General features: G+C 42.9%; 1 protein-coding gene across 2 annotated transcripts; it reads right to left on the reverse strand.

Annotated features, from left to right (window-relative positions):
- Positions 1–390: 390 nt before the first annotated feature.
- STAM2 (signal transducing adaptor molecule 2) lies at positions 391–27,251 on the reverse strand. Of its 2 annotated transcripts, none has more exons than XM_081007659.1 (14): positions 27,068–27,251; positions 16,743–16,827; positions 14,952–15,027; positions 14,642–14,737; positions 13,482–13,628; positions 11,783–11,852; positions 10,987–11,107; positions 8,436–8,530; positions 7,581–7,666; positions 7,363–7,450; positions 7,106–7,160; positions 5,927–6,080; positions 3,891–4,045; positions 391–3,772 (listed from the first exon to the last, which is right to left on the reverse strand). In XM_081007659.1, exons 1-14 carry the CDS (start codon positions 27,105–27,107, stop codon positions 3,556–3,558), a joined length of 1,485 nt encoding a protein of 494 aa, XP_080863785.1. In that variant the 5' UTR covers positions 27,108–27,251; the 3' UTR covers positions 391–3,555. The 2 variants fall into 2 exon arrangements, with proteins under 2 accessions (XP_080863785.1, XP_080863784.1); XM_081007658.1 differs by having other exon boundaries at positions 10,987–11,173; positions 27,068–27,250.
- Positions 27,252–27,609: the final 358 nt, after the last annotated feature.

Below are 27,609 nucleotides of genomic sequence, written 5' to 3' on the forward strand. Positions count from 1 at the left end.
GGTTCCAGTGTCCTGGCAGGCTCCACTGCTGATGCCTGCTGTGAGCACTCCTTAAAAAAACACACCACCCTAACACCCAGACTGGTTATTTAAACTAGCCACCATTTATATTTCCCAGACAATGATCCAAACATGGCATTCTTCTAGGGCAATGTGCCAAAATTAAAATAATGAGTATAACAAACCAACAGGCACCATGTGGTGCACCAATGTCACCAGGTAAGCGAACCAGGGCAAAGCCTCACCAGAGTGTAGATTGCCTACGGCCATTCAAACCTGCAGCCAGATTGGATAAGGGCCATGTATAAAAGGGTTTCTAACCCAACAGCTGACATGGCTCAAGTTAAAGGGAATCAGCACATAATAAAAATAAGACACTCTACTAATATGTTTGTTAAACAAGTTTTATTTGCCCAAGTCAGCCCAAACATGTTGTAGACAAGAATCTGGATGGATATTTAATATGATCAGATCTCCAATTGTTAATACTGACGGTTGCTTGAACATAGTATCATGTAAAAACACCCAGAAAGTATTTTGTGGTATGGGAAGAAAACGTAAGTCTGAACATGGACAAGCAACCACAACGGGAACTTCTTGAACAGTACATATTTGGAAGGCATTCCACCAATTCCAGTGCTCCGTTTCATCCCTTTTCCTTTCACCAGTTAGCTCAAGAGCAAAATAATTTAATCTACTGCTATGGAAGGATTAAGATTATTCCAAGGGAAAGACAGTCAAGCCTTGTACAAACTAAGTTTATAGCAACGAAAACTTGGTTATGCTTAACATTGTGAAACACTGCAAAACACTTATCTTGAGAAATGATGCATAGATAATAAGGGAAAGGTCTTCAGTTATAGCATGACATAGCCATCCCTTAGCTGGCAATCTTTCAGCAGGTTATGCTAGATGTTTGCAGGGCATGGAAAGGGTACAAATGAAAACCAAATAAACACATAAAGAGCAAAAGATTTAGAAGATTAGCCATTTAAATATTTATTGGGGTGGGGGAGAAACACTGGAATGCATATAGATGCCAAGGTCTTGGGGAACGTATTGTTAATTTTATGTGCTAACCTTTTTAAAAAAAGAAGAAGAAGAAGAAGAAGCAGCAGCAGCAGCAGCTTGAGTCAGGTGGCAATATGGACAAATGCCCTTGGGCAACATTCAGATAGGGAAAAACATTTGTATACAATTTAAGGTAACAAAATGACCAATAAGAAACTGTACCTTATTTTAACACCCATGAAACAAAGCACAATACCACCCTTATTACAAACTGTCAGAATTTCTACTTAAATAGTTAACATGTGAAAAGCAAAGGATTTGCTTTTAATATAAAAATAAGTGTGTGCCTGCAGTACATTCTGAAGTCCATTCAAATCAATAGCTAAGCACTCATTGATGTCAATGGAGTCTGGGCCCTATGGAAATCTGTAGTCAGTTCCTTTGGCAGCATAATTATGATCACACCTCAGCAATAAATAATGTTTTAGTCTAGAAAAAAGAAGAGGGAAAGATGATCCCATTGTCACCAGTACACTAAATACACAATTTCAACATCAGAATTTATACATATATACAACCTGCATAAATGTATTGTAAGATTACAGCAACTAGCAATAATGCAAAATGCAGCTATGTATAAAATTTCACTGATTTTTTTTTTTTAGAGAATGAGTATATATAATGTTGTGTATAAAATATCAGACAAGTGGATATATATACACACACATACTATTTATATATTATATATAAAGAACAAAATACCATGAAAAATGTTGCTTCAGCTTAACATCACAGTCAAAATTTGGGCACCACTTAATGTAGTATCAAAGATTGTGAATCAATAAAAACTGATTATGTAATTTATTAATATGAAGGAGTTACATACTCATCAAAAAGTCTTCATTTCATTTATCAAATGTTTGGGCTGAGAGAGGTGGTGGTGGGGAAACTGGGCCTGCTCTTAATAAGGATTCTAAAAGAACACCTTTTGAAACTAATTCAGTTTTGAATACAGAAAAGGCTAATTTGAGCCCCATTTCCCATTCTATACCATTTGTAGACAGAAAGGAAACCACCATGGCTTGATGATCAACTAAGCAAGTGTTCCAGAAGAAAACACACACACACACACACACACACACACACACACACACATATTGGTCCAAAATGGAACTGCAGCTGATCACTAACATGCTTCTGAACAGCCTATTTAGCACCAGTATAGGAAGTGAAAGGGCCACTTGACAACAGGCAGGTTTGAGTTAGACAAACACAGACCTCACTACGAAATAACAGGTATTTGTACAACAGACGGTGCCTATTTCAGAAGGGCTCTGAAACCAAAGTATAAATGCCTTTCGATTTTCGTGTGTTCCATCATTACCTTTTGCTCAGGCTAAATCATTAGTTCATTTCACTACCCACCCCGCTTGCAGAGTACGGTTCGTTCATATGTAACTTATAAACAATATATTAAAGATGATTATGTTAAATAGCTGGATAAGTAAATGGTCAACAAGGAATTAATGAACCTACAGAAAACACAGAATCTTTCCTTTCATTTTCTGTCAGGGCAGGAGTCTTTCTGATCCCTGAACACTGCAATTATATTTTTGCATGATATTTATTTTAGATGCTTAACTCTTAAAAATGTGTATTTGCTAGTTGAGGCCAAGAAGATGACATCTGCTCCTAGATCGCTGCTGTGAATAAATTGTGGCATAAATGTTGTCTTCCCAATATGAAAGATTTCTCTTTCATGCAAATAAGTATTCAGCAAAACCACTGAATGAAAGCAGAGAGAGAAGACAGAGCAAAAGGTCTAGTTCCATCAGAGTAACTTGTGCTTGAAAATTAATTTACATACTAAAAATGCAATCTTGAGACTCTTCTCTTCTTAGACAGGGAATAAGAACTACTCCTCAGCAATAAGTAGCACTAGTTTTCTGAGAAATGCAAATAAGAAATCCAATCTGGCAGAAACCATAAAAGTCCATTAACTGCTGTCATTCAAAATTTTCTTCTCCCAAATTTACAACTGCTTTATTGTACAATCATAAAATGCAATCTGTTAGGATGTTCTAGCAGGGGTGCAAACTGAAAAGCAAATTAGCTAAACTAATTGGGTTTCAAGATACCACTTCAGACTTAAAGGTTCCATAAAAACAATGTCATTAATAAACTCTGGAAAGAAGGAAAAGGAAGAGCTGCACATATAAACTTGCTTTCAAGCTTTTTCTTATGAAACGTAGCACAAGGAAAAGTTACTCTAGAGAGGCTTCATTATAAATAGGGAGTAGAGCTGATAGACCACTATGCAAGGCAGGGTGTTGAAGGCCTTTTAACACATTAGCAGCTCCCCTTATTTAAACAGCTTTGCAAGAAGAAAAAAAGTGTGTTAAACTTGAATTAACTTTTTTAACTTTGAAATTGCTTGGCTGTCTTTTCCCTTGAGCAGAAGCATCCTTTTAAATCAATGGAGGGACAATTTAAATGACAAGGGTCAGCAACATCCAAAACTGTTTTCAGGAACAGACTGCATTTTCACAGGAGAGGCTGTTGATGGTAATTTGTTCGCTGCTGTGTAAGGGAATGAGCTGGAACTGCTGGATAGCATGTTCCTTGAGGCAAACTGGATGCATTGTTCTGGTATGTGAACATATCCATAGGCATACCCATTTGTTGGGCATAAGGGACTGTATTAGGAGGCGGAAGGCAAGAATTCTGGTTCATGTAAGCAGCAGTGGATTCTAGACCGGTGCTGAAATACAAAAAGAAAAGGAAAAAAGACATATTGTCAACACGCAAAACAAACGGCAACCCTAGAAAGATTACGCCATTTGCAAGACATCTTCAATACAGCTTTGTTGATGGAATACCTTAAATAAGCTGCCTGACCAGGTTGAGAAGTTACTGAAGAATTTATAGTTGGCGGCAAGGACCTCAGTGGACCAATCTGATCACTTCCTGGATTGTAGCCTTGAGGAACACCATGGACCACATAGTTCCCACTGTGAGGGTGCATGGGATAGGACTGCAATGGAAACAGAACATTACGAGTCTGAATTGCACAGCTAAAAAAACAAGAGGGGGTAGCACACACACAAAAGCTATGGCCAGTTTTGTATGTGGCAAAAGCACTGCACTAAAGCTGTGGTTTTTAAAACTCGCAGGAATTGTTCCTTGAGGGAATAAAAAGAAAGAGTAGGTATTTTATAGCACGGCATCAAGGTCATTATTGCACCATCATGGTTCAAGCAGCTTCCTCTAAGCTTCTATCACGATGTGGTGGTTATACACAGGCTTAAATCCTCACTCGGTCACAAAATTTGTCAGGTAACGGCAAACTCTGGCCCTCCAGATGTTTAGGACTACAATTCCCATCATCCCTAGATAACAAGACCATTGATCAGGAATGATGGGAATTGTAGTCCCAAACATCTGGAGGGTCGGAGTTTGCCTATGCCTGCCTTAGGCAATCATTTTCCCCAAATGGGAAAACCATGGTTGCTGTTCCAAGCTCCTTGGAAGAAGAGTAGGAAAAAAGTCTAACGAATAAAATATTCAGGTCTTGTTCCAACAAAAGCCATATTCTACTAGGACCTTAAGGTGATAACCATCTAAACCACACTCAGACTAAACCCACTGAAATAAATTGACTTATCCAATGATTTCAGAGGGGCTGCTCTTAGTATGACTGTTGGCCCCTTAACTATAGCTATCACTGGTTTTTAATCCTCATCAGGAAGCAGCATTATTTTCAAATGACAGGAATATTAGAATTTAAGATGTCTAATACTCATAATTTCCTTTACACCCCCCAATATAATCAATCTTCTATCATTTTAAAAATGTTCACTGCAATACATAATAGCTAAATGCATCATCTTTGATGTGGCAGTTACCATAGTAACTATTCTTTCCACACTGATTATGTAAAATACACCTAATATATGCAGCCACTCCCCCCCTTTTTTGCACTTAATTATTGCCTGCACATTTCCCTCTCCCCACTCCCTTAAGTTTATTAAAGCAAACGTGAGTGTTTGGAGTGAATTTTCAAGTTATTTAATTCAGCACACAGAGAACTTGTAGCCCAAAGGAACAAGCAAGAGAAATCAATACTTTACTGGACAACACTGCTTTTGTCCTTCCAAGATACACTTCATTGTCAAAAATCTCAACACTACAACTCAAAACATGTGCACCAACAGATCTCTTTTATTTTACTTATTATTTTACTTATTATTTGGTGTCAACCAATGCTGGTGTAACACCCAAAATTTTGTACTGCAGTATGCCTAATTCCTAAGTCCCTCTATCAGCTAGTCCACAAGCCTTTTAACTAGACTTATCATCAGTGTAAAGTTTGAACAAGTAAATCTATCCACCTGATTTGCAAAGCTACAATGAAAACATGTTTAACTTGGAAAACTTACTGGCTTGGATCTTATTTCGCAACACCCCCACCCACCCAACTGTAGCTCCCCCAGGAAGGAGGTGGTGTAAAAACAATTATTTTGCAAATACAGTCATACAACACAATCTTAACCATGCCTACTCAGAAATAAGTCCAAATGAATTCAATGGAGCTTATTCTCAGGAAAGCGGAGTTAGGATTCAGGGGGAGAAACACAGAACCTGCTCCCCTCTTTGGATCCAAGCCTACAAGAAATTTACAATTAAAGCATTCTCCGAAATCTGTTAACTATGTGGTATGGGTTAAAAAAAGAAAGAAATAGCTGTGGGAGAAATAAATAGTAGTTATCAATGCTGTTTCGCTTGCGTGTACGTTGACATGTAATGCAGCAGGATTCAGAAACCTTAAAATCTTAAGTTGTTAATGGAGCAGTGGCCCTCGCTCACATTGCAGCAACTGTTCTTAAAAGAATCCTTGCTAGACAGGGACACTGACCTGCACTGGAACACCAGCGGACGTGGGTGGATAGGGTGCAGATGAATGCATCTTCGAGTATGTAGAATACATAGGCGCTTCGTTCATCAGTTTGTTGTAGAGCTCCAAAGCTTCCAAGGCTTTAACATTTAGTTCAGACAATTCCGAGTGCTTCCTAGTTCAAAAAGAGTGTTAAGTCAAGTTATGCACTTGTCCATGTGCTAGACATTAATGTGCAGCCTGCTAGAAATTAAAAGCCTGTGAGGTTAAGAAGTGACTTGGAAAGAAGGTGTTTGCTTCTCAATACCAAGTCTGAGGAGGAGTCTCTACATCATGCTTCCCTGCAACATATCCAACCCTTTGCTCAGTTCCCATAGATCTCATGCAGCCTTCTTCAACCGAGTGCCTTCAGATGTTGTAGACCACAACTCATACCATTGCCAACCACTGCCCATGATGGATTGAGGATGATAGGACCTTTAGTCCAAAGTATTGAGAGGTTCCTGTGTTGGCAAAGACTGCTCTACAGGATACATGAGCTTCCTAAAGTTAGCTAGCAGTTTTACGCAAGCAATTCCCAGAACCGTTTAAGTAATAACTTAGCAATACACCCCCACAATACTTCTCCATCAAGAGGGGACAATATAGTTGAAAGCTATGGCAGGAGACATGACTGTTAAATCTACGGGATTTCTAAATTTCAACAGCTAAGTTTATAAGTTATCCAAACAACATTAGGGGGTGAGGGGTGGGAGAGAGAAGCTGAAAATAATTGGGATTTACATCTGTTTCCAAGAGACCAAAATCCACTTGGTTTGTTCTACTGATAGCACTACCCCCATAGTTAATATCCCTCCCCCATTATGCCTTCATTCAACACTCAAACAAATTGCAGGAAGTGGTCACCTGCTGGGAATGCAGAAACAAATTAAGATGAGTAGACTTACACTATCTTACAGGTGGGTTCTAGTAAATCCACAAAGAGTCCCACATTCCAAACCTATTTGCAGCCTGAATTGTCCTCTTCTTTGCTTGTGCATGGCCTAAGTACAACAAAGCTAATGTCTTGTTTCAAGCTTCTAAACAAGCCTGGATAAGTTGAAAGAGGTCTATAGAGAAAACATGACAGTCTTAAGTCTTCTATGTGCTGCTTAAGAATACATTCCCATTTTACTCACACGTATTGCTCAATTGTCTTACCTATCAATTTCCTCTAGTTTTTCATCTATCATGGGACCCATCTGTTGGCAGATATCTGAGAATATACAAATATTGATATTTGTTCAGTTAAATGTTCATAGCTGAGGAGACTGCAAGCGATATAAATGGGGCTGATATGCAGTGATAGGGGAGTCTCACCTCCCACCTTTCTCCCGGACTCCCACTTAGCTTATTGAACAAAGGACAATGGATTCTGGAATAGGACTTCTAGCACATTTATCAGCAATCAAAAATACCTTCTAAATCCAGGAGATCAGGAGAATCAGGTTTAGGGTCCGATGGATCTATGCTCTGGAGTAACTGTAATGCCTTATCCATCTTACTCTGAAAGACAAAGAAAAACATCACTAGAACCCTTAGGAGTGCAAGTTCCCAAACTCAGTCAAAATTCAATAGCTTTTTCAAGGAAGTAGTATCTAATGAGACTTTGTACTAGTTGAAAGCAACCACACACCTCATCTATGTAAACGGGCTCCGGCTCAGCTTTTGTAACTTCTTCTGTTGTGTCTTCAGCAGAAGAACTTTTCTCCACAGTTGCAGCTAAGAGAACATGATAGCATAAGTTTCTCAATCTAAAATGTTTTCCAAGCAGTTTGTTTGTTTGTTTGTTTGTGTTTCTGAATCACTTCCCAATAAAACAGCCTGAAGCAAATTAAAACCAAAAACACCCAACAATAAAAATGCCTATAAAAACAAATCCAAGTTCAATACAGTTACAGGCTGGGATAGAAATCTCTGCTTAAGTTTTCCTACATGCAGCAACTCTTCACACACGGAAAAATAAGTTTTAAATTCTGCTCTTGTGGTGTACGACACTTATTTTAAAACACAAATGCACTGAGCTCAAAACCCAGATGGCAAATTAAAAGTCATTTCATATCATGACTTTTAGCAGTTTGACTTGTGATAGTTCAATGTTTTCGTTTGGCAACACCAAACTTTTTGATTAGGTTGCAACAGAGCGTTGAGAACCATCTATTCTCACATTTTCATCCCGCCTCCATCTGTGGCTTCACAGCAAGTGAAATAGTCTTGTCTTGAAATAATAATGCCACTGACAAGACATATGGGAAGTTACTGCTCATAAAAATGCAAGATCTTCTGTCATATTGCATAGGATAAAAACGATTTAGCAATCAGAGCACAATTAGGCATTGTGAGTCAAGAGGATTAGAGCCAATTCCCAGGGTACTTAGTGACTTTGGACAAGTCATTAAATTTCATGGTATGTTCCTACATCAAATTGGGATAATACTTTATGTGTGACTTTTAAAGTGCTTTCAATACCACCTTTTTTTATTCGTCTTACCTGACTCAGGCTCATCGTTTAAGTTAGAGGTCACAAAATTAGATGGAAACAATCCTATTCCTCTGTGATTTTCTCCTTTCCACCAATTGGCATCACTGAGCAATAAAGATTTACATTTTATTACACAAAACAGACAACTGCAATATACTGTCCCTCACCTGTTTCCCTACAAATCCCTAGCATAGGCTCTTAATTTACAAGCGAATACTTTCTATAACTTGCCTTCTGCCATTCATAGGTCCATTAAAGAAAAGCCACAGAAACAAACCACAACCGCTTGCTCTGCAAGACAAGCAAAGCACTGTAGGGACAGATTTGCTAAATGCCCAGCATCTCCTACAAGGTACCAAACTGACACAAGAATACGCTTGAAAAAAAACCTCCTAAAAAAACCCGTAGAAGCAAAAGCCTAAATATTTGTTCTCTGTGTGTGTTTTTGACACCGTCTTACTATTTTCTCTGATGTTTCAATCTCACAAGTGTTCTCCAAAACCTCAGAGGTTGAAACAAATGAAACAATGAATGAATGAAACAAATTCAGTTGAGTCATTTAATATACAATCCTTACTATGCATTCAGGTTTATGGATTAGCATGTAACTATAGCTGTGTTACATGTGTTATAGAGCCTAGGGCTTGCCAATCAGAAGGTCGGTGGTTTGAATCCCTGTGACGGGGTGAGCTCCCATTGCTCGGTCCCAGCTCCTGCCAACCTAGCAGTTCAAAAGCACATCAAGTGCAAGTAGAAAAGTAGGTACCGCTCCGGCGGGAAGGTAAACAGTGTTTCCGTGCGCTGTTCCGGTTCGCCAGAAGCGGCTTACGCATGCTGGCCACATGACCCGGAAGCTGTCTGCGGACAAACACTGTTTGCCTCTGTATTTTTGTTGGAAGCTGCCCAGAGCAGCTGGGGCAACCCAGTCAGATGGGCAGGGCATAATAAATAATAACAACAACAACAATTACATTATTAATATTTAAAAGTCCCTAAGAATACTGGAGCATGTTGCCCAACAAACCATCTTCTGCTCCTCTGCCCAATTAAGGGCATTAGGATTAGGGCATTAAGAACAGCAAATTGAACCCAGCCAATTTTGCCAGTACTGGCATTGCACCAGGTCTTGAAGACACACCTCATTAGACAAGCATTCCTCTGAACTTGAACTTCCTGATCTAATTGCTTTAATTGCACTTTTAAACTGCTTATTTTGATGTATGTTTTAAATGCTTTGAAGGAATTGTTTCACTGTGTGTTTTAATTATGCATGGGCATTTCATAATTGATTTTATAGCTGTAAACTGCTCAAAAGCCATTGAGGCATGTAAGCAGGGCACAAATAAATAAATAATCCACCATAAAGATTAATCACAATCTGAGGTTCAGACACAACTATAAACCAGTTAGTTGAAAATGGCAGGTGAAAACTCTTTCTCGCAGCCACACAGAAAGAAAGGGGAGGGGACATCACACAAGTCTAAGGCTCATGAAAGTCGCCATGCTTTCAGCCACAAGACTTGAGTGAAGCGCTTTTAAATCAGTAAACCTCTGGAAGCACCTCACTTTTAAAAAAAACAACAACAACAGTTCCTAAAGAACACTTCTGGTGGTGGCAATAAAGAAATGGCTCCACGATTCAAACGCTGGGACAGCTACAGTATCAGTCCATATCATAATCCAGAACATTTCTATTTCAAAGTTGTATTAATTTCAACAGAACTTCTACCCAAACCAATACTGCAGCCTGGTGCTTTGGTTTGGCTTAAGAGTGTGTTCCTGCAATTGAAGAACAATCCTACTGATGAAATTCACCTGGGCAAATTTCCTCTCTTACAACAGGACCTGCCCCTCTTCTCCCACTACCTGCACTCCCCCCACATCTGGGCCAGATGATTGGGGCTCCCCAGAACACAGATGCCAATGGATGACACCCTTCGCCTGGGAAGCAGGGCAAAGTAGAGTTGTAGAGTTTAGAGATGAAAAGATGAATGTAAGCTAATCTTGCCTCAAAGGGTTCCTTGTGGCTTACACACACATGAAAATTCTGATCAAGCACAGAACCCCCTTGTATTTTGAGAAGAAACCCTCCACAAAGATTTAAGAATTTATCTAAATGGTTTTTGGGTGTCCAAGGAAGTTTTACAATGATCACATGGGTTCAAAGCATAATGAACATGCAGTAGTATGGCATACATGGTGGTATCCAATGTTAAGTCATATTCAGAGTAGATCCAGTGAAATGAATGGGCATGACAAATTTAGGTTCATTGATGTCAATGGATCTACTCTGAGTAGAACTTTGTTGGCTACAACCCATACAGAGTAGTAGTAGCAATAATAATAATAATAATAATAATAATAATAATAATAATAATAATAAAAATAAAATTACTTATACCCCACCCATCTGGCTGGGTCTCCCCAGCCACTCTGGGCGGCTTTCAACAGGAGTTTAATAACACATTAAAACACCAGTCATTAAAAAACTTCCCTAAACAGTAAATAAATTTAGTTCAGCAGCCCTCTCTACAGATAGAGGTCTCAAAGTATAACATACCTGTCGTCCAAAACAACAATAATATCTCCACTCTTAAAGGTGAGTTCATTGTCCTCGACAGCTTCAAAGTCATATAAGGCGCGCACCTTTCTTGAAATTTTCTGATTGCTTGGGTGAACTTCTACAGGTGGGTATAAAGGTTTTGTTTCTGTTTGTTGTTTTTGCTCTTGCAAAGATAATTCAATAGCTATGGTTTGGAAAACAAAGAAATGCCTTTTATAATGTTCCAAATAATGATGAAATGTGTTAATAGCAGTTTTATTTTCTACCATGAGGTAACTAGTTATTTATTTATTGTTAAGGATATTAATAAAGTGCTATACACTGCAATATAATTTCGTGTAAATTAGCTGGATTACTCCAGATCACAAAGAGCTTATTAAGTCGTTCACCACTGCTATGAGCGTGAATGGTCTCAGACCTCAAGCTGCTTACAAGCTTTAGAAACTAATGTCATTTCTTGACAACTAGCAAAACAGATTGACAGCACTAACAGAAAATTGTTAGAAGAGGCAAGCATCCCAAGAGCTCAGTTGAAGGGAAGAATAGCTCCAAAAGAATATGCATTTTCTGAGGTTTAAAACTTGAATTTTCCCTACTCCTCCCCCCCCTTAAGAAAATAACTGCTCACTCCTCTCTTTGTCTTCCATTTCCTAACCCATTTCCACCTCATTGTTCAGTCTTCTTTAAATGGAACATGTTGTGCATTTTAGGCATCAAAACACATCTCCAAGCATAAGCTTAGAAACACTTTAAATGTTATATTGCTCAAGATACATGGTGACTAATACTTTACCTTTAGCTATATCTTCATCCTCTTTGTTTTTGCTTGATGATGCACCATTCTTGGCAACAGCTGAGGGACTCTGTAAATGTACTGGCAATATTAATATACTACACCAAGTGGAAAAAGTTCTATATTTGCTTGTACTTTAAAAACAGCAGTGATACTGATGTAGCTGCCTTGTGGTAAGCATTTTAAAAACTTGTTTAAAACAAGAAAGGACTGGAATCTCAAGAGGTGCTAGGAACACAGATTTTGGATAGGAACTCTTAAGTGTCATCTCAACTTCCAGCATTTCAGTCACAAGGTAATGGTATATACTGTCTCTAGACAAAATGCCAACTCAAGCCTCAAGAGAGTTACACCTAAGGCTAAGTATTATGTGAATGAGTTTGGACTCATGTGCTTGCTAGTACCTGAAGGAGCGTCTCCACCCCCATCGTTGTGCCCGGACACTGAGGTCCAACGCCGAGGGCCTTCTGGCGGTTCCCTCACTGCAAGAAGTGAGGTTACAGGGAACCAGGCAGAGGGCCTTCTTGGTAGTGGCACCTGCCCTGTGGAATGCCCTCCCGTCAGATATCAAGGCAACAAGCAACTATCTTACTTTTAAAAGACATCTGAAGGCAGCCCTGTTTAGGGATGTTTTCAATGTTTAAGGCTGTACTGTGTTTTTAATATTTGGTTGGGAGCTGCCCAAAGTATGTATGTATAAATTTATTTATTTATTTATTTATTGCACACATCAATTTGGTCCTTGGCTCCCTATTTTGAGGCAAACCACAGTTTGTCCAGGATAGAAACAACTGAAACCTATGATTTGCTAAGAAAGAGGGAATGTGTGGGAGCAGAAGCAGTGATAAGAGAGGGTAGCAACGCGTAGCATTTCTATAACGTACTTCACTAGTTCAAAGCGCTTCATCTACATTATCTCAGCAATTCTTACAAAAACCTTGTAAGGTAGAGTCAGTATTTGGTACTAGCATCACAATACATGCAGGTTAGCCCTGTCACAAGTAATACTGATCCACGATTCCCCACACTCTAAGCACCTTTGCTCGCTGCCTCCAGAGTGACCCAAGTTGGTAACTGAGTAAGCAGAGCAAACCTTGAAAAGTTTCCCTCCAAAAAATGCATTAGACCAGAGTTTTTCTTCAACATACATTGCTTTCTAGCACCAGCTGATGTCCTCCTCCTGTTTCTTTTGCTCTGTATGGCAAATAGTTTGTCACACATGCTGATTTTTCATAGCACTACCACAACACACTCACCCCTTCTTTTTGTTGAGGTTTGGAATTCATTAGCAGATTGCTAAGGCTATATACAATAAACAGCAGTCAGTGGGGCTTGGTTTTAAAATTCCCACTATATGCATCTGCATTCATCAGGGTCATGGGTTTAGCTATGCTACAGTTTTCCATCTTGGCCATAAGGATCATAGTATAAAATTATGTTGTTTTAATAGCATTTCTTAAATAACGGAGTATATTTAGATATTTGTAAACTAGCCAGGAAATAAAAATCTTTTTAAAAGGATGAAATATACATTTGATAATAGTTTATTCAGATGCAGGGTAAAATTCTGTCTCGTTATGAAAGCCAGGCATTTACTGAAAATCAAGTATGTCAAAATATTCTGCGTTTTACTTAAAATGTCCTCACGTATCTGCAAAATTGTAAGCATGCCGAAACAAATATAACTCTAGCCTCTTACCTGTGATGCAGAGGTAGGAAATGTAACCCCTTCTTCCTTAAGAGATTTAATAGTTGCTGATATTAGACTGAACTGTGGGTCTTTCTGAAATTCTTCTGACCATTCAACCATTAAAGCTTTTAACTTTTCACATACTTTAGGATGACCCTAAAAAGACACAAACAAGCCCGGTTTTATAGCACAATCTACAAGGCAAATTTTGATTTTTAAAGTGTTGTGGCTAGGATCCAAAGAACCACCCAAATTAGCTCTGAAGGCCTGGGGGTATTTGGGGCTTGCGCCACACCTCTTCTGAAACCGAAGGGAGTTTTTAAAAAAAGGAATTGTGAAATGGTGTAAGGGTCTACTGCTTAAGGTGGGGAAAGGCCCCCCGAAGGAAAGAAATGCCATTAGGCACGGCCAGGTCCTTGAACATGGCTAAACTAGCTCTTTGGATCATGGCCTATGTTTAAATTGCCTTGTACTAAAATCTAGAGGTCAATGCAGAACTGATAATATGTCCACAACATGTTCACATACGCAACAGCAGAATGTAGAACTGGGGTGTGTGTGTGTGTGTGTGTGTGTGATCTGTTGCTCCCCATCTTCCAAACGGGGCATGGTGCTGCTGCTTACTGAGAGGGAATGGGACATGGCAGAGGTAGGGTGGCTCAGATGCCACAGCAGAGCCAGTCCAACAGGCCCAACACTGTATTCGCACTGGGCCTGCACTGTGTTGAGCTCCCCGCTGCAGCAAGCAACACACTGTATTCAGAAGACGGGTGAGCAACACGCCCCCGCTGGCTCCTACTGGTTATAAATACCATTCGGGTTTATTATGTGCTTACGTGCAAATATTTTGCTCTTCCAGCTCTACTACTGTGCAGGGTTAAGATCTACCTGCTTTCTCATGGTCTGTCATTCCTGCATGACAGTTGTCAATTCAGATACTGCATGTTACGTTTTCTTCATTGCAGTCCATAATGGAATACTGCTGTGGAAAATCATTTCATGGTTTAGTCTCTTCCACTCATCTCTCTGCCCTATCAATTCTGTTTAACTTGTCCCTTTCTGCAACCTAAGTTAAATATCAGCAGTGTATTGGACAGATGCATAGACACCATAACAATGAATTTCTCCCCATTGGCTTTTATTAAATATGGAGCATATTAGAACCTTACCTTGTTTATAATAACTCGTACTTCACTGGCAAAGTCGCGAGAGCAGATTTCTAAGTGAAAAATCTTTCCACAGTTTGAAACACAGGCTCCCAATAGCTAACAAGTGAAATTGAAGGCAAAAATTAGTAGATGAAAATAACCACATAAAATACAAGGTGTAAGCAGTGACGAAGGTATTGGCCATAACAAAGATTTACTACTTCATCTACAGATATTAAATAGAATTCAAAAGCAATCATCTAGTATTGCCTTATGATTAAAAAGAACTGTTTTAACCCTCTTCATAAAATAAGTTATGTATTATACTTACAGTTAGTGCCTGCAGAGCAACATGGGGTACCTTGTGATTTACTCTCTTCAAAATGGCTTTGAGGCAATCTTTTGCTCTAGATAAAACAATATCATTTCTCAGACTCTTATTTCAATCACTTAATTCACATGCTGGCAATCTGCAAGCCTACTCCCCCCCCCCATCTTCCTGTCACTGCCACCCAAAGTTGGGCACCTCCTCTGACCATCCCCTTCTTCTGACACCTGGAGTGACTTTTGGTTGCTCTGGGCAATGGGGAAGACATCCCATTACTTCGTGGAATCCAGGGTTTTATCTCTTAGTTGTACTGAAAACACGAAGAGCTGACGGGATGAGGGTTGCCAGCCTTAAAAAGAGCAGAGTTGAAGGCGGAAGAGCCAGCATCTTCCCACTCCCTTCACTCAACTCTGTTCTTCTCAAGACTGGTGGCTCCCTGCCCACTCTCACAGAGCAGACCATGGAGTGGAGAAAGAGAAGGGCCAGCAGCAGGCAGGCTCTGCTTGCCTGCTCAAACCTCTTTCTCTGGCACTAACGGGGTGAGCCTGCAACACGAAATATGTGGAAAACAGTGGCACAGATCTCTCCAGGTCGTGTGTATGCGAGAGAGAAGAGGGAGAGGACGGAGTGTGTGTTTGTGTGAATGGACGGTGATGGTGGGTGTACGCTCGTTTGAGAAAGGGGTGCACTCTGATCACACACACACACACACCCCGACTACCTTCTCCAAAGGAATATCAACAAGATTGCCCACACTTGACTTAACTGAAAAGGAGACAGGAAATATTGGAAGGAAAAAGACACTGAAAACCAAAGTTTTGGGACACAATCCTACCATTCATGTTGCAAAGGGAAGCTCCAACAGCCTTTTTTCCAGACCTTCAAATTCTGCATAGTCAGTGTGTGGATGGGAAGCTGGATCACACCTATTAATTACCCCCTTCTTCCACACATTGATAGGATCTGTGTTCAGACAGCCTACACACTAAAGGTTTTCTCCGCAAGACTGGGAACCCTGAAAAGGCTGCACACATACTGTCAATCAGGAGATGCATCTCTGCTCCCCTTTCACATGCTGATCCAATACAGAATTTGAAGGTCTGAAAAGGCCTCATCTCTCCTCTGTCTTTTGGCTGCTTTTTAGCACTTGCAAAATTGTAGTTTTAAGTTAGGCAGTGCTATTTGCCACCAGAAGGTGGACTGCTAAAAAAAACAAAGCAATATCATTAAACACAATTTGGTATACATTTTTATACCAACCTATTCAAACAGAATAGGCACCAAATGCTTTCAAAGCTTGAATAAAGCACAGTCACATCCAAGCACACATTTTTCTTCTTCTTACAATTTAGTCTGAAAGCAAGCAAATATATCTTGCATGCATTTTTGGTAAAAAAAGATAAAAATAAAAGCTGCCAAAAAGAATGAGAACCAAGAGTCCAAGAGTTCTGGAAGACAATTACAAGGAAAAAAAAGTTCATCTAAACAACACTGGCATTTACTGGAAACTCTAGGTTAAAAAAATTCTGCTACTTCACAACAGAAAGAGAATTTACTTAACAACCTGGACAGTTTCTCAAGTGACCTAGTTGCATTTTCCCTTTGCATCTTAAATGGATCTGATTTTTTATACAAGATGAGTTTTAACATAAGCACATTACTGTGTATACCAGCCTGAATTGACTGGAATGAATAGAGCTACCTATCAGATCTGGGCACAGGAAACACAGATTACTCAGCAGAAACATAAAATGACATTCAACGAGAGCTGGCAGACAGGACGAAGTGTCTTACCCATTAGGAGTGCTTCCAACTTTGTCACATATATCCATAATAACTCCCCAGTCTTCAGCTGTGTTGTACTCATTTGTGGCTTTTTCTATAAAGAAAAATAGAGCTTTGAGAATCAACACCTTTTCAAACACATATACTCTCTGTTAGAACTGCCACTAGCAAAACAACTGCTTTTTATTCTGTATATGCTCCCAAAGCTATAAACTTCAGAAGCAGTTTTTTCGTTCCCACCTGTCAGGGAACTGCCATCGGAAGGAAGGGAAGTGAAAGGGCTCACACAGGTTGGGAGAGACTCAGCAGCTGAAGAGGGAACCAGTAGGGGGAGAGGAGCTGGGCTGAGGGAAAGGGAGCTGGAGGGATGGCTCAGAGACACTTCCAGCGAAAACAGTGGGGAGGTTTCAGGACCTCCTGTAGGGACACCCACTCCTCGCCGGAGACTGTCACGCAGAGAGTCCAGAAGACGTGTTTCCGTTAAGGAGCTTTTATGTTGGAAGCGATTCCGAAAGCAACCACTGTCGGAATCTGCCAGCGACTGACGGAGCCATGTTTAAGGGGCTCCGTTACAGACAGAGGTTTGCAAACTTGACCAAACTCTGAGGGACTAGGATTTTACACACAAGCAGCTCATCGTCCCATCACAGCATTCCGACAGTCTTCGTGAGCAGCTTGTGCAGGAGAAGGCATCATGAGCAACCCAGCCGGAACCGGAGAAGCAGGAGCTGGAGCGGGTCCAAGCCTGGAAGAAAGGTACCGGGTGTTGGAGGTCCAGCTAGCGCTGCAGACGGCGAGGCTTGAGGAGAGGAGGGCTCAGGATGCAGACAAAAAGGGGAAAGACACCCAGCTCGTCAGAAAGGTACCAGGATTGGTGCAGAAGTTTGGGGGGGAGCCCAAAGACTATCATGGCTTTCGGACAGAGATGCAATATGCCCTCAATCTGCAGTTTGATGAATTCCCTGACGAGGAATCACGAGTGGCTTTCGTGATTGGGCATCTTGAAAAGGGGGCGAGAGACTGGGTTAGACCCCTGATGGCAGCGAATAGTGACGTCCTAAAGGACACGATGAAGTTCTTTCGCGCCATGGATCTGATGTTTTCCAGCGATATTGAACAGGGAGTGGTCCGCAGACAGTTAATGGCTTGCAAACAGGGGAGCCGATCTGTCCGTGAGTACTGGACTGAGTTCACCATGTTGATCCATAAATTGGGGTGGGATCTATCGGCGGAACCCATTCAAATGCTCTTTGAAGAAGGGCTTTCTTCGGCTGTGAAAGACGAACTTTCCCGGGCGCCCAGGGCGGAGTCTATGGACCAGCTGACCAAATCAGCGCTGACCATAGGAGCGCGCCAGGAGGCGAGAGCATTGGAGAGGCGGGAAGGGAAGGGGGAACGTTGGAAGGAGTTCCGCATTCCAGACATTCCAGAGCCAACTTTCCCGCCGGCAGAGCCGATGGAAATCGGAACAGCGCGCGCGCGCGCAGTTTCAAAGCCCAGTGAGGGGGGAAAGAAGGAGGGAAAAGGCGCCCGGAAATGCTATCTCTGCCAACAGCCAGGTCACTTTGCCAGAGTCTGCCCCCAGAGGAAGGAATGGCAAGGGATGGTAGGAGCTGTGGAGGGAAGAGAGGAAGAAATACCGAAGCAAGTAAAAGCCAACGCCTGGCTGCCACCGTCGGGGCACAGCAGCCAGGCCAAAGAGCAGTGAAAGTGCCCACGCCAGAACCTCCTAAACCCGCCCTAGTGATAGAAGTGGCGCTAGAGCTGCCAAACGGACACCCTCTAAAGATAAAGGCGCTGTTGGACTCAGGCAGCTCCTGCAATTTCATGAGCAAAGAGTTTGCAGCTGAACACCAGATACAGACGATCCCTTTAAGCAACCCCCTGCAGGTGACCACGATCGATGGCAGGGAGCTGTTGGGAGGAGAAGTCAGCTTGCAGACCGTCCCAATGATAATGAAGGTGGCAAGGCACACCGAACTGATAGCGTTTAATGTGGCCACCTTGGGAGGAGCTCCCATTATATTGGGGATGAGCTGGCTAGCGTTACATGATCCGCTGGTGGGCTGGCATCAGAGAGTGGTTTCTTTTGGTTCAGCACATTGCTTAGAACACTGCAAAGAGGGAAAGGGTTTGGCAGGGGCCCAAGCCACCCTAGCAGGGACTGAAGTTCTCCCACGCAAACCTGAATATTTGGAGGGGGAGGGAGCACCCGAAGAGAGACATGTCATTCCAGAGGACCGCTGGGTGTGTGGGGCGGCATTGGTGGGACAAAGAGAACTGGTAGAGGAAACAGAGAATGATGAATACGCCCAGAATAAGCTCAGAGGTCTTAGGGGTGAGGGAGAGGAACCAGGGGGTTTCGAGGAAAGAAATGGAGCTTTGTATTACAAAGGGGCACTGTATATCCCTGAAGGAGACTTAAGGGGGAGGGTACTCAAGCAGTTGCACGACAGCCCCACGGCGGGGCATTTTGGACAACACAAAACCATGTGGTTGGTCACCAGGGAATTTTGGTGGCCTAAGGTGAGGGAAGATGTACGGGAGTATGTAAGAGGGTGTGAGCAATGCCAGCGAGCCAAAGGGGAGAGGCGGGCACCGGCGGGGCTATTAGAACCCTTACCAACCCCAGAACGACCTTGGGAGGCAGTGTCGATAGATTTTATGACTGATCTGCCGAAGTCCAAGGGGAAAACAGCCATCATGGTGGTGGTAGACCTACTAACAAAGATGTGCCACTTTGTAGCCTGCTCGCATGCAGTCACGGCGGAAGAGACAGCGAAGTTATTTGTAGAACACATTTTTAGGTTGCACGGAGTGCCATTGAGGGTGGTCTCAGACCGAGGAAAACAATTTACTTCCAGGTTCTGGAGGAAGCTCATGAGCTTACTGCAGGTGGAGGTCAACTTTTCGACTGCCCGGCACCCTGAAACCAACGGGCAGGCGGAAAGAGCAAACGGGGTCCTCCAGCAATACCTGAGGTGTTATGTCAATGACAGAGAGAATGACTGGGTAGAAAAGTTGGCGCTGGCGGAATTTGCCTACAACAATGCCGAGAATGTGTCCACAGGGATGAGCCCCTTCTTGGCTAATTATGGGTGTCATCCCAGGGCTTTCCCAGGGGGAGAAGGGGAGAGATGGGGTGTCCCGGCAGCCGAGCATTTTGTAGAAGAAATGGAAGCAATCCATCGTCAGCTCCAACTCAACTTAGAAAGGGCGAAGGAAGAATACAAGAGGCAGGCAGACAAGAACCGAAGGGAAGGTGAAACCATAAGGGTGGGAGATAGGGTGTGGCTGTCAACCCAAGGGTTGCCGTTCAAAGGAGGTTGTAAGAAATTAAGACCCAGGAGATTGGGTCCCTTTGAGGTCATTCAACAGGTCAACCCAGTGGCTTTCAGGCTCCGGTTACCCAACCACATGAAACTGCACCCAGTATTTCACAGGTCGTTACTGTCACCGTATGAGGGGGGACGAGAAGGGATGGCCACTCGGGGACCGGTCATAGAAGAAAGGGAATGCAGCAGCCATGTGGCAGAAATCCTCGACGCCAGATGGAAGGGGGATCAGGTGGAGTATTTGGTAGCGTGGGAAGGAGAACCGGAGTCAGAAAACACTTGGGTAATGGCAGAAGATATCAATGACGAGGTATTGATAGAAACGTTCCATCAAAGGTTCCCAAGGAAACCTCAGCCTGTGGAGAGGTTCCGGAGGGAATACTTTGGGACCACCGATGAGGAGGAGGAGTTGGAAGGATTCTCGGAATCGGAAGGGGAAGGGGAGATGGACTCTGAGGAGGAGGAGTACTTCGAGACCAGGAACCGCAACAGGTGGAGAGAAGTGTTCGGGACATCGGAAGATGAAGGAAGTTCATTCCGGGGTTTTGCCTCCTCACCGCCCGTAGAGGAGGGGGCGAGAGGGGATGAAGGGGGCCCTGGAGGGGAGGTGGATGTCAGGGAACTGCCATCGGAAGGAAGGGAAGTGAAAGGGCTCACACAGGTTGGGAGAGACTCAGCAGCTGAAGAGGGAACCAGTAGGGGGAGAGGAGCTGGGCTGAGGGAAAGGGAGCTGGAGGGATGGCTCAGAGACACTTCCAGCGAAAACAGTGGGGAGGTTTCAGGACCTCCTGTAGGGACACCCACTCCTCGCCGGAGACTGTCACGCAGAGAGTCCAGAAGACGTGTTTCCGTTAAGGAGCTTTTATGTTGGAAGCGATTCCGAAAGCAACCACTGTCGGAATCTGCCAGCGACTGACGGAGCCATGTTTAAGGGGCTCCGTTACAGACAGAGGTTTGCAAACTTGACCAAACTCTGAGGGACTAGGATTTTACACACAAGCAGCTCATCGTCCCATCACACCACCATAAGGAGACACACATTTCTCAGTGCGATGGAAAAAACCTCCCCACAGAACTGCAGTTACAAGGTTATCATTTTATGTGATCTGTTTAGTCTGAAAAGGCATATCCTTCATACCTGCTTTACCCAAGTGTAAACATATGAAATTTTGTACATTAACTCTTTAGAGGTGGGTACAAGTCTAATGTATCTGTTATTCATATTTTTTTCAACCAAACTGTAGGGTGGGTATGTCCAAAAAGCAGTTTGCAGCACAAGTATTTAGTTTTTAAAATTCTCAGTTCTTTCATAATATAATGGAGAAGAGATTACAACAGAATTGGCTTACAGCAAGTAATGTTGCTGCCTTTAAGGCAACAACTTAAAACTTCTTAAATGTATTTACAAATCAAATAACTACTTTGCATCTTAGGGAAGCGTTGGAGTTAATTCTCTGTTTGTGGAGCTGGAGTAGAAGCTGGAAGATGACCCGACCCACCTCCTGCAGCTCTCAACTTCCCTGAGAATCTGTTCTGGAGGGTTCAGGACTACAGGAGGATGGGGGAAATTGGCAAAGATCACTCCCTTCCCTTTAATGGACACCTCCTGCTGGCTCCAAAGCACTTGCACAACAGCATGAACGGGATTCAACCCATTTATTGGGCAAGAAGTAGAGACAAAACAAAGCTTGAACAAGCACCAGCACTGGCTCACAGAACTTTGTTTAGAGCTCGGAAATCATAGGCAAATAAATGAGGCATTTCCCTTGTGAAAACTGTAAATTCTCTTGAAAGGGCACTGTTTTCTTCTGCCATCTGTCCAAGCGATGTATGAGACTCTCAAGATCTGATCTGTGCATTTGTTAACAGACTCCTCCTTTAGAGCAACTTCAAAGCATAGCACTGCCAACCATTGCCAACAGCATGAATGGTGCCCTCCCAACTCCGCTGCACTGCAACTTCCATAATTCCTGATAATTGGGAGTTGGAATCCAACAACATCCAGAAAGCCAGATCTTCCTTATCCCTAGTCAACAGCTGTGAAATGATATAGAACGATCCATTCCATAATTTTGCACTGCCCCCTGCTATCAAAGAAGGTCTATTAAATCAAAGGGTTATGGCTCAGTTGTAGAGCATCTGCACTGCATGCAAAAGATCCTGGGTTGGATTAATTCCCAGCAGCTCCAAGTAGGGATAGACATAAACCTCAGCAGAGACTCTGGAGACCTGATGCCAGTCATGCTGAGATAGATAGACCAATGGTTTAACTCCATCATAAAGTAGCTTCCTCTGTTGTTCCTCTGTTAAAAGAACATCAGAAGCTGGTTTGAAAATGAGTTTACTTCTCTTTGGTTATTTTCCTTTTCTTTGGTGTCCTCTGCTCCGGGCTGTTATTGGGGTCTAAGGATTTCACATGCACAAAGGACCCTGAATTGGTGGAAGGACCCTGAGTGAGAGGCAGGGAAGGGAAGACCTCCCAGGATGACAGACTGGGAGACGAAGAAAAAGTTCCCAGGTCAGAGTTGGGAGGCTCCACCACTTTCTGAGGGTGACAAGGGTTAAGAGCTACCTTTGAGAAAGGACTTTTATGTTTTCTTTTCTCTTTCTCTGTTTTTGTATTTATTTATATTAGTTTCTTTTAGCTTATTGTATTATGAAAAAGCTTTAATAAAATATTACACACACACACTCTGAGTTTCAGAAATAAGTGTATTCATGTTTTGCCTTGATTTTTATCCACCAATTTTCAAATCTCATGCTAAGGCAGTAAGTTCCAAGCTGTACGGCACAGGAAATCAAAGGCTCCTGTGTGCCTGAAATATCCACCCACAAAAGTAGGTTGACTGTTTTATTTTGGAATGTTTAACCCTCTGGTCTTGTCTCTTCCTGATACAGTTCCTGCTGCCCTACTTCTGCATCCAAGTCATCCCCAATTAAGAAATGTAACACAGGAAATGCCAATTGCTTTGCTGCCTCAACCATTGCTCCAATCAGGAGGCGCATGAAGAACAGTTAATTCAAGCAGAAATATTAGGGGTTGTACTCCTAGAAGAATAAAGAATTCTTATCCATTCTACATGTACTGTAAATCTTTTAGGATGGAGGAGTAAACCATAACCCCTATTTATGCATTCAGAAAAAAGTGAACTGTGCCATAACTACCAGAAGCTCAGATAACAGTGAGACCTGATGGGTAGCTGTGTTGGGGAAGGCCCATACATTGTAAAATCAAACAATTAGTACTTCCATTAACTTCAACATACCCGATTAAGATAGATAATCACAGAAATATCAACTTTACAGTAAAAAAAAAGGGGGGGACTCACTGAAAGCTAACAAAATTATCTTGTACTAGGAACTATCACACTTTAAATAAATGTATGACTGAGAAAGGTTCTACCGGGAATTTGAGTAAAACGCTACATGCACATTTGTTCCCATTTCCAATGCTTCCCTGTTTGTGCTTGTCTCTAGCAGAAATTGTGGGAAGTACTGTACACGGTTCCTTCCCCTGACTCAGCTGTTAAGACTGTGCTCATAAAGCCATATTTGCAATGATCAACTATTCAGTGGGTAAAGGAGAGAGAAAAGGAGATCAACTGTCAATGGAGCATCCCTTTCTGTGTGTGGTACCTCACTAAGCTAGGGCTATGCACACGGACACCAGTTTCTTTGCACTAACTGAAGTTGTAACTGCCTTTTTGAACAACAACATGCCTGCCAGATGGAGAACCACGTTAAACTTGTGCAAGATACTATGCAAATTAGCATGGCAATGCATACTTATAGGGATCTACTTGGTTTGGAGAAAGAACAGAGGGCTATAGTGACTTAATCATCTTATATTTTCTTGGATCCAAATACTAAATAAAGATAGCCGCCAACACATAAAAGGTGTCTTATTGTATGACAAAACAAAAAATAATTGTGAACCAATTACTAAAGCATACACTCCTGACTAGCTTGCAACAAGTTATAAAAAAAAAAAGACTGCAGGTTTCAACAAAACACATCCAGATGATCAGCATATCTAAAGCATTCACATTTCTACTAAGTGATCTCGCAAATTTGCTGGTTTCTGGTAATTAATTCAATTAAATATTCTAGTCTCCAATAATAGAAATGCCAATTCATTCTCCACTTAATTCAGGTATCCTATATTATCAACTCAGTGTGTATGCAATCAGCCTTCATGAAAAAGAGCTGCTTAGCCTGAAGCAAAGGTTGTTGAACCATGTATATTTTTCTGTAAGGACATAGGAACCAACAGGGTCCTATCATCTGACATGAAAGGTTGGCAGGTTTCCAGATTGCTCTATTATATGCATATAAAGCAATCTCCGTATAACAGAAAAGGAATGGATCATAAGAGAATGCTTTCCCCCAACTACAGTACATTACTATCTTTTCCACTCTCATGGTGTTTTATGAAGAGCGAGCAAATCACTTAACTTTTTTGTTTGATGTAACTGGTGTATGCTTTTAATAATGTTGACTGAAGAAGAGCTTGTGCCAGAAATCAAAGTCCATCTGCGTTCAACTCCCTACATATTAGCCTTATCCTAGGAAGCTCAACAGCTGAACCTCTAGCAAAAGAGAGCACTGTCATCCATGTATTTCCCACATTTTCTACGAGTATCTGAATTACCACCTACAATAGACTATTAAGATACCCAATTCCTCTGTGATTTTTAAAGAACCCCTTAGATCTAAAAAAATAATTGTCAAAAACAATAAACTTCAGTACAGTGCACGCATACGTGTGCAGGGAAGCTACAGAAAGGATTCAAGATTATTTTCCTGCCTTATACATTTTTGTTGAAATAGTGGTTTCAGAAACACAAAATTTTAAATCCCATTGCAGATACCGCTAGAGAATGTGGGAAGCAATGCTCCCCCCCCCCTTTAGGCCTAAGTTTGAAAGACACACAGAGGTTAATGCCACTAATTTCACAACTTTTACAGCACAAGACAGCTTGTAAAAAAGGTGCGTGTTCTCAGGTTTCAAAATATCCACCAACCAGGAATGACAAAAGCAAGCAGCTGACCACAGTTGATGTCACTGTAAATGAGGAGAAAAGTGTCCTGTCATGTCTGTTGATATATGGTCTGTTGACTAATAAACTCCAGGTGTAGTGTTCCTTCCAAGGCATCCAAATTATTACCAAGACCACTAACAATATTTATTTAAGATCCAAAACACATTTATTTGACAGAGTGAGAGACAGTACAGTGAAAGTATAGGAAGGAACAAGGTTAAGATTAAATCTCTAGAAGTCTGTTTTTGAATAATTTAACTGTACCTTCGCACAGAAGGCAAATGAGTGCAAGGAGCCTGGCCTCAATACTTCCAGAAGTTTTGGTACAAGCATATCTGTTCTTGCAATGTCTAGGTTGTCAAACCAAGGTCAGCCATGCAAGACTCCCTGCCTATTTTCCCAGTCCCCTAATCCCAGTTATCTGAACAGTTATGTCAATATGATATATTGGGAGAAGGAACTGCATGAGAAACTGCCACATATCTCTGTCTCCAGCACCATTATGGCCTGAATGCATATGAACGAAGCGATCCAGTAGTTTAACTGCTGGAACTACCCGCCAGGTTAAAACCCTTGTTCGTCTTAGAATTTCAGCAAGCTATTAGTTCTCAGTTCCAGTCTTGCACCAGGGTGGTGGCGATGGACAGTGTTAGAAACGGAGATATGAAAGCTAGGAGCTAAATGGCACCTTAAACCTGGGTTATGGGCGCAACAACAGAACGTCTAGGCGTGATTTTTTGTAACAAGACTACAAAGCTGGAAATGAATGAACTGCAGCTAAAATATTACGGTTATTTTTAGATCTTCTCCTGCCTATCTCACCAATATTCTTAACAGGGTCTCTTCTCCAGTTTTCAGAGAGTTGCTGGAAGTGGGGAGGCAGAAAAAGGTCCTCCTTTCCTTCCACTCTACAGTTTTAATCTGAAATCTTAGGTGCAAAGCTCAGAAACTGCTGGCACTCATGAAATTCCCAGTCCCAAAAACGCGCCTAGAACAACGGGTGATTGGGGGGGGGGGGGACTTTTGCCCTTACAGTGGTACCTCAGGTTAAGGACTTAATTTGTTCCGGAGGTCCGTACTTAACCTGAAACTGTTCTTAACCTGAAGCACCACTTTAGCTAATGGGGCCTCCTGCTGCTGCCGCACCGCCGGAGCACGATTTCTGTTCTCATCCTGAAGCAAAGTTCTTAATCTGAAGCACTATTTCTGGGTTAGCGGAGTCTGTAACCTGAAGCGTATGTAACCCGAGGTACCACTGTATTCCTCTAGGTAGCTCACAGCCAACGAGATATTTAATAGAAGGAGCACCAGCTCTGGGGAATAAACGAACGTGATTCCTCTATGTATCTAAGAAACGGGCCAAACAACTCTAACGCAGGGAAGAGGAATAACTTCACCGCAGCTTTGAGCGCCTGCGGACATCCTCAACCACCACCAACCCCTCTTATATTTAAGAGGTGCCCGCTTCCACCCCGGCATCGATCCCCAACACTAGACGCCCATCTTATTTGCCTGCCCAAGATTGTAGCCTCAACGCAACAAAAACTTCCCGAAAGGTCTCTAGCGGCTTCCTTTAGTGTTTGTAACCCAAAACAATTGGGGGGGGGTGGAGAGGAAAGGAACGAGGGAGCCCAGGGTCGCGCCCCTCGGCCTTGGTCCACGCGGGGACCCCCCACCCCGGAAGCGTTGCTGCAACGTCGTCCCCAGGGGCCAACAGGAACTGTCGGTTGTGTCATCAGGCCTCTTGCCCAAGAGAGCCTCCCGGGAAACAGGGATCGCCGGGTTCATTCCTTCCTTCTCCCTCCCGGCCCCGCCCCGGGGTCAGCTGCCTCGGCGCGGCGCCCCGGAGCCCTGGCCCCTCTTTCCCGTGGGCACTTGGGCTGCCTGCTGAAGCCCGGCGACCCCGTTTTCCCAGGCGGAGGGGGGTGGGCGGCAGATCCCACCCGCCGGGACTCACCCACATCCTGCTCGAAGGGGTTGGAGCCGAAGAGAGGCATGGTGGCTATTATAATAATGGCGGCGAACGGCGAACCCTCCGGGGCGCTCGGGCCCGGCTGCTGCCCCCAAGTAAGGAAGCGACTCGGTGCGCAGCTACCCCGTCCTCAGCACAGCTCCGCCCCGCCCTCGGCTCCCTTTCCGCTCTACTTCCTGTTCCGCCCGCTCCGTAAGGACCCCCCCTCTCCTCCGTCCCCGCCCACACCCGTTTGGGTTCGTCTACATAGTCGCCTGAGTTATCCTGGCGCGGGAAGGAAGGCGAGAGGGCCGGTCCAGAAGGGCTGAGAATGGCAATTTAGGCATGGGCTCTTTTTAATCCCGCAGGTTTATCCCGACGTCGCCGTTTCCGAAGGGAGGAGACGAAGAGGGGAAGGAACAGGCAGGCAGTTCGTTGGGTACCCTGCGTCGGTTGGCCCTTGAACAGAAGACCCATCACGCAGAGGTAGGGAGTGTGTGTGGGGGGGGGGGAATGGAAGAGTCGCGCGCACCTGGCAATTCCAATGC

The sequence above is a fragment of the Podarcis pityusensis genome (assembly GCF_964106645.2).
Source record: "Podarcis pityusensis genome assembly, chromosome: 1".
Lineage (NCBI taxonomy): Eukaryota > Metazoa > Chordata > Lepidosauria > Squamata > Lacertidae > Podarcis > Podarcis pityusensis.

Bases quoted from the DNA above. Each gene is read 5' to 3' on its own strand.
- STAM2 (XM_081007658.1), bottom strand. From the start codon at position 27,107: ATGCCTCTCTTCGGCTCCAACCCCTTCGAGCAGGATGTGG. The intron at 16,828-27,067 runs GTGAGTCCCGGC...TTTTCTTTATAG, and splicing joins CCCCTTCGAGCAGGATGTGG to AAAAAGCCACAAATGAGTAC. The intron at 6,081-7,105 runs GTAAGACAATTG...TTTTTGAACTAG, and splicing joins AAACTAGAGGAAATTGATAG to GAAGCACTCGGAATTGTCTG.